The sequence below is a fragment of the Acyrthosiphon pisum genome, chromosome A1 (assembly GCF_005508785.2).
Source record: "Acyrthosiphon pisum isolate AL4f chromosome A1, pea_aphid_22Mar2018_4r6ur, whole genome shotgun sequence".
NCBI classification, from domain to species: Eukaryota; Metazoa; Arthropoda; class Insecta; order Hemiptera; family Aphididae; genus Acyrthosiphon; species Acyrthosiphon pisum.
This window is the reverse complement of record NC_042494.1, coordinates 38,701,552-38,708,958: the sequence shown is the minus strand read 5'-3', so window position 1 is coordinate 38,708,958 and position 7,407 is coordinate 38,701,552. Positions and strand designations below refer to the sequence as shown.

At 27.6% G+C, this 7,407-nt stretch overlaps 1 protein-coding gene across 1 annotated transcript in view; it reads left to right on the top strand.

Moving 5' to 3' along the window:
* The window catches only part of LOC100575463 (protein cornichon homolog 4), an 8,072-nt gene extending 3,016 nt beyond the window's left edge, over nucleotides 1-5,056 (top strand). Inside the window, exons 3-5 of the mRNA XM_003247013.4 lie at nucleotides 3,086-3,198; nucleotides 3,275-3,415; nucleotides 3,957-5,056. Coding sequence (XP_003247061.1) covers nucleotides 3,086-3,198; nucleotides 3,275-3,415; nucleotides 3,957-4,026 — 324 coding nt within the window. The 3' untranslated portion in view covers nucleotides 4,027-5,056. The remainder of the gene's footprint in view (nucleotides 1-3,085; nucleotides 3,199-3,274; nucleotides 3,416-3,956) is intronic.
* The last annotated feature ends 2,351 nt before the right edge of the window (nucleotides 5,057-7,407 follow it).

Below are 7,407 nucleotides of genomic sequence, written 5' to 3'. Positions count from 1 at the left end.
AAAAAAAAAAAAAAAATAGACAAATTTGTTGGCAAACTTAGTTCAATTTTATTATTTTAACATACGATCATAAAAATCAATATTATTATTTTAATTTATTATTATAATCGTAATTAATTACCTATGTTACATTTTTTTTCAACACCGTTACTTTTCTTACAATATCATAAATTTGAATTCTCTATTAGGTAGGTGGCTAAGGTAATAATGGTAAATTGGTAAATGGTATTCGAGTGTCGATATTAATATACCTAATATTTAGGTAGGTACCTTTAATATGAGTTAATTACAGATTTTTATAATAATTAAATACCATTATTACCTTAGCCACCTAATTAAGTATTCAAATTTAGTAAGCAAAGTAACTGTAATCAATTAATTATGATTATAATAATTATTATTACAACAATAGTACCTACTACTTATTTTATGATTGTATGATATTCTAAATTAACTATTAAAAGTACGAAATAAAATGTTGCGTTTGTAAATATCCAAAACTAAAAAGGATGGAAAGGGATGAACTCCTGAGTTCATACTTTGCATGCGATACCATTATAGGGAATCTATGGTTAAAATTTTAAGTTTATACCACTACGAAAAGAGCAAAACAAAACATTGCACTTTTTCGTTGCACATATTAATGTCAACAATCGAATACCATTTACTAATTTACCATTATTACCACCTTTATTAGCCACCTACCTAATAAAGAATTCAAATTTATGATATTGTAAAAAAAGTAACGGTGATGAAAAAAATGTAACGTAATTAACTACGATTATAATAATAAATTAAAATAATAATATTGATTTTTATGATCGTATGTTAAAATAAAAATAATGAACTATGTTTACCAACAATTTTGTCTGTTTTTTTTTTTTTTCTGAGCGTGTCATTAGATTACTGATTCAACTATTGAAGTGTATCAAAAGATAGTTATAAGAAAAAATTGTTTAGCGCATGTAAATTGAACCTATACCAATTATATCAATTGAAGTTTTAATGCATATTTTACTAATCTTTGGAGGACCATAGTTAATAAACTAGCGAACCAAAATTGATGATTCGACTACCAAAATTTTCAGAAAAAAAAGCTCTACTAGAATCTATTAAAAAATATAGTGGTTACCGTTTGAAAAAAAAAAGTTGATTTTGCTATTGGTACACCTGCGTGTTTAAAAATTTTGAAATTGTTATAAAAAAGTTGCTTGTTAAAAATAAAGAAACACGTCATTTTTCGTTTTAACGAAATTCCATTTCATCATTCCATAATCGTCAAAAAACCCCGCGTACAATGACATAAGATACACTCTGTATTTTGAATGAGTAACCGTATTGAGTATGTTTCAAGTTTATTCCTAGGTACCTAATATTTTTTATTTATAATGAAATTATAAATTATACTCTTTTAGAATAACACAATAAGCAAATTTGATAATTTATGTACATTATTTTAACTTTGAATAATATGAGGAGGGAGGCCAACCAGTGATGGAACTCAACTTAATATATTATTTTAGTATAGTAAATTTCAATCAATTTAGGGTGAATACCCTGAAACTCATTATTCATAACCTTTTTTTATTTAAAAATAATATTTAATTTAATAACAGTTTCTAAGTGTTTACCTAATATATTAACGTTTTCAATATCGGTGATGGCCAAGGAGCCATCTAAGTTAGTTATGGGAGGCAGTTGTTCTTTTATTCTAAGTAAATTGTTAGATGTTTTCTAAAGAGAACTATCTGTTGAGTTTAGTGATTGGTATTTATTTTAAAAAAAATTCAGATTTGAGTTTTAATATTTATTTTTTTTAACTGTATACTAGAACTGATGGTTAAATAGTTTTTATCAGATGGATACTGATATTTTTTCCACCTAGAGCGCACACGCCATTTTTCAGAAATCAGATTAATAATATTTGCAGGTAGAGATTGATTGTTTGTATTGGTTTTACATGATTGGTTTTTCGGATGTAAGGATTTAAATATAGCAGATTGTATTGATGTTACTAGATTTTGAGCAGTGTTTTCTATAATATATTCCTTATTTTTAAGAGATATAATAATAATAATTATATTTTATTAACGGAATAAAATTCCAAATTACAATTATATCTTGATGACAGTTGTAAGTACATGCGTGAGTTATACTAAAAATTAATACAAAAAATAGAAAAACAAAATTATAAAAATATATACGTATATATATTTGTTAGAAATTAAAAATTTGACAATTTATTAAGCAACTAATTGACTTAATTAAACTTAAGAGTTAAGGCAGGCATGGCTTTAAGGGCGGGGGGCACTGGGACCATGCCCCCCAGGTTCAAAAATGTATAATTTCTTAATACATATTATATTTGATATTTCTCCTTGTAAATAAAATATAATAAAACAAATCATAATGTATATTGTTTAAGTATAAGAGGTTATTTATTGACAAACTTATTCTATTGGTTAGTGTACTTTTTAAGCCCCCTCAGTTTAGTGATAGCTAAAAAAAATTGCCCCCCCCCCCTGGGAAGTTTCTGAAGCCGCGACTGGCTTAAGGGGATTTGATACCGCGATTTTCTGTTTTTGTCTAACACACACACACGACATAAGATTTTAGACTGATTCTTTGCCAAACATACCAAGTGATCTAATGAAACGATAAGAATTCTAAAAACAGATTTGAATTTATAGTTAAGTCTACTTGAAATCGGTTTTTCCACATTTTTGATTTTTTGATTTTAACTTCTCCAAAAATTAAAATACTACAATTTTTAAATTTACTTTTTTAATACGACATTTTTTAGGAAATTGTGGGAAAGTCAATTTCAAGCAGACTTGACGACAAATTCAAATCTGTCTTATCGATTTAATAGATTAATTGGAATGTTTGGCAAATTATGTTTAAAATACTATGTCCCGCATGTGTTAGACAAAAACAGAAAATCGTGGTATCAAATCCCCTTGATAGTTAAGTAATAATCTAAAAATAGCAAATCAACAATCTTAATTGATTTTAATTTCAAGGATTTTAAAATTCATTTTTAAACTAATATGTTTATTGTAAGTAATACATTTTTTTTTTTCAGTGGGTACGACCAAAAATTGTTGCACAAACAATAATAGTTGTAGGATTTTTGACTGATGGCAATTTATGGATGGCCCTTGTAAATATACCAGCTGCTGCATGGGTCATCTATGAGTAAGCATTTGATATATATATATTATTTAATATTAGACAACTTTTTTAAAGAGTTATTCCATAATAATTTTCACAGGTTTGTCACTGTACCTAGAGGAAATACAGGATTATTTGACCCAACCGAGATTCATCATCGTGGGCAATTAAAAAAGCATATGCGTAATTTTGTAATATTTACTGGATGGTATCTCATTACTTTTTTCTTCTATTTATATTTGTAAGTAAATATTATTTATGCTGTAAAAATAGTATCTATGTTGAGTAAAATCTTATTCTTATTTAAATATCACAAAATTAAGTGAGTTTAACTTTATAACTAGGTTATATAGCTTTCTATATCCAAAATTATCAAAGTTCGAAATCCTGTTGTAATTATTCTAACTATTATTGTGCAATATATTATATTATTATATTGTATTTCAAATGATAGGTACATAGTTATAATAACCTACTTTTATGTAGTTACCTATGTAAAATTAAATATAAATTAAATCAATGTTTGATGAGATATTCTAAGTATACCCTAGGTCCCATTTAAAATCCTGTAACTTCTAAAATCAAAAAATATATTTTTTATTTTTCAAAGTTTCTGATTTGAAAATGTTTACTAACATTATTCAATTATAATATTAATTAATTTAATATAATCATTTACATTTTAGAATTTTAATAATTAAGTAGTTTTAGAATTTTAGATAGAAAGTTTTTAATCAATACAATCTAAATGACTTATTAATAAATAATTTTGTTTGTTTTAGCATGATATTAGCTATACTAAAAGGCAATCCCTTGGAGACTGATGCGCCTCAGCACGTCAACAAATTCTAGTCTTTTTTTTTTTTTGCAAGTCCTAACATTTAATATAATTTATTTTATGTGTTTTTTAAGTTTATATGTAAACATTTGTCTGATATTTTTAATAATATGCATACTACAGTATAAAATTTTTGGTTTTATTATACACTGATGTGCTACATTATACAACTGTATAAAAAATGGGAACTAGTTTATTGCTAACAACTATAAATGCGGTTCCGAGAAACATGCGGTGAGGACATTTGCGGTCAGTTCATTTTTCTGGCCAGTTGCGGTCAACTTATTTTTATCTAACTGAGTATCAAATTTAAGGCACTATATATATTAAATTATATACTAAATATATTATGCAATACTATATATGAACATATATTTTAACTTCCCTTCTCATTTTTCCTGGCTTAGGACTAGCAGTAATTCAAAGTCAAAAGTGTATTATTTTCAGAAAATTTTTATGTTATTTTCTGTGATCAAAATTAAAATAGAAAATATATAAGGTAAAAAGAGTTATTAATGTATTTGAATAATTACATTCAAGTACTTTTCAACATTGGGTGTACTATTCTGCAGAAATTCGCTAGACTAAACTGGTTTAAAATTATCCCACATCTTTCCGCACCGGGATAATGAACCATGTGAATGATATGGTCCAATCATCCCGGTGCATTATTTTTCACACCAGTTTAGTCAAGCAAATTTCTACACTAATTACCAAATACTAAGTAAACTTTGTTGATAATGATACATTGATACCCATACACGACCAAATATAGCAACAAATCGGTACAAATGTATCCAATAATAATACACTTTTAAATTCTCCAGTACCTATACCCTGTTCCAAAAGAGAAGACACCAGGCGGCCACAGACAAAACCGGTTTTGCTACGTAAATCTGGCGTCTTCTCTTTTGGAACAGGGTATATATGACAACACATTTTTATAATAAATATAGTTTATACTATATTAAATATAACATTATAGTACATTCAATTTCATATTCAAGTAGATAGAAATAAGTTGACCGCAAACGGCAAAAAAAAGGTGCAGACCACAAATGTCCCAACTGTATCGGGGCTGACACCAGTGTGTGTCTACTATAATATATGTAGAAGGGGCAGTATATATATAATGGCTGGAGAGATGTGGTTTTCAAATATTTTTATTTGTGGTTGTAATATTTGTTTGATATTTTTCTGTTTATTATAAGATCAATACCTACTCTAATAAATGTATTTATATATTTTGTCATATGAACATTGATAATGTTAATTAGATTAAATATTTTACATTGAATAATGGACATGACTCATCACATTTGTAGTTGTAATATATTATCATTGATGTATTACCATATAATTTTATTACATTAACTTATTGATATTAGCATGTAAAAATATTATTTAATTAGGATTAAGTACACATTGTTTACTTAAGTATTTATAATGATAATAAAAAAGTAATTGAATAATACTTGAATTTCAAGACTGTAAAGTATTTATTTAAATTGAATATTTTAAACTTAAATTATAAAGAATTTAAGAAAATAAAAGATTTAATGTTATTTTTTTCTTAGATAACAATTGAAAATGCAGTAATTTTAAAACAGGAAGAGAAATACAATTTATTTAGTAGGTAACTAATTTTAAGTTTATAGTCTGTTCCTAATTTAAATATAAACGGGGACTGTCAATTTAACGTAATAAAGTACTGTTGTATGTATTACAAATTGGCAAATATTTATTTTGTTTTGGCTTTTCGAAAAATACTATTTTCGCTTCTGTTGCTTATCGTTGTGTCCGCAATCCACCATAGGTAGATCGTCAACTCTACCCGATATGCTGTTTGCATATGTCCGCAATCTGATTGTATTTTGAAAAATCAAAAAAAAAAATGCAAATTTACCGCGCATGAGGATAGTAGGTATTTAAGAATTTATATTTTACACTATATGTAGTTATTTGAAAAAGCGGTCCACCGGGATAACTCCCGAATTTCCGGTGGCCCAATCCGCCCCTGGTACCTATAGTACTTTTATAGTTATATAGTACCTATTAATAGTACCTATATCCTAAATATATGCTGTAGACATTTCTATGGATTTTTGGAACTCCCCCACCGAACATTTTATTCTGGACGGATTACGGGTGGCTAAATGAACCCTTATGTCTGTTGTATGTTAAATGTTAATACCCATAGGCGCAATTTCAACTTTTAACTTGGGAGGGCTGAATATATTAAAGGCAAGTACACCATTGCAATATAGCATTTTATAATTGTATGTCCTATGTTCTTTGGGGGGGCTACGACTGAGTTTGAAAGGGCTTAGCCCCCCCCCCCTTCAGCCCCCTCAATTTACGCGTATGTTAATACCTACTTAATATTATTATGTATAGGTACTTAATATAGTCTGTCTCACGAAAGATAGGTACCGCGTCTCGACGATATCTGGTATTCCGGTTGTAGCCTGTAGGTATATTTGATATAGGTACCATGCTGGCAGACTCTGATAGGTTCTTATCTATTTGTTGATAAACGTATTTTAAATAAATTGTTATATTTTTCGGAGAGGGTATTCATTCCAATACCAGATTAATTGTTATTTAAAAATTACGAAAAATTCTAACAGTACCATATGTACCTATAAACTACGAAGTTTTAATATTGGTAAAATATTGGAATAATTGTCTAGGTACTCACTGTGGTCAACGGGAACTAAAAAATATACTTTTAATCAAATGCTCTATTTAGATTTAAACGTTGCCTTTTAATACAAAAGGAAATAGGAATAGACCTATAGCCTATAGGTTTGTAGAATTTAGGTAGGTATCAACAGCTTTGATATTTAATGATATTTCGTATTTATTAAAATTTAAAAGTGCCAAACAACATTATTATATTTGCTCATATAGTCATACAATACCTATCATTGATTATAAATATTATAATAATCAATAGGGGACGGAGTGGCCGAGCCGACTTATGAATTATGGATATTAATGGATATTCACCGGTAAATTAACGAATTCCCATCAATATGTATTTGATATTCATTGTAATTCATATACCATATTACCTACCTAACGAAAAATGACTATAGACACTTGACATTTTTACCAAACAATTAGATATATTAGATATTTTTCATACATGATAAGATTTTTAAAATATTTTGACTGAGATACTTATTAAAGATACCTAGTTATATACATATTTTCGATAATTAGGTATCTATTTTAGATTCTGAGTGGAACGATGAATGTATTGATTTTACAATGATGTCTGTTTTTTTTTGTGTCTGTCATCACCAGGGCTCGTAAGTTCATGCATCTGCATGTTTTTTTTTGGCTACACAGGAAAACATGCTAGCTGAGATACAAATCCATTTCATAGC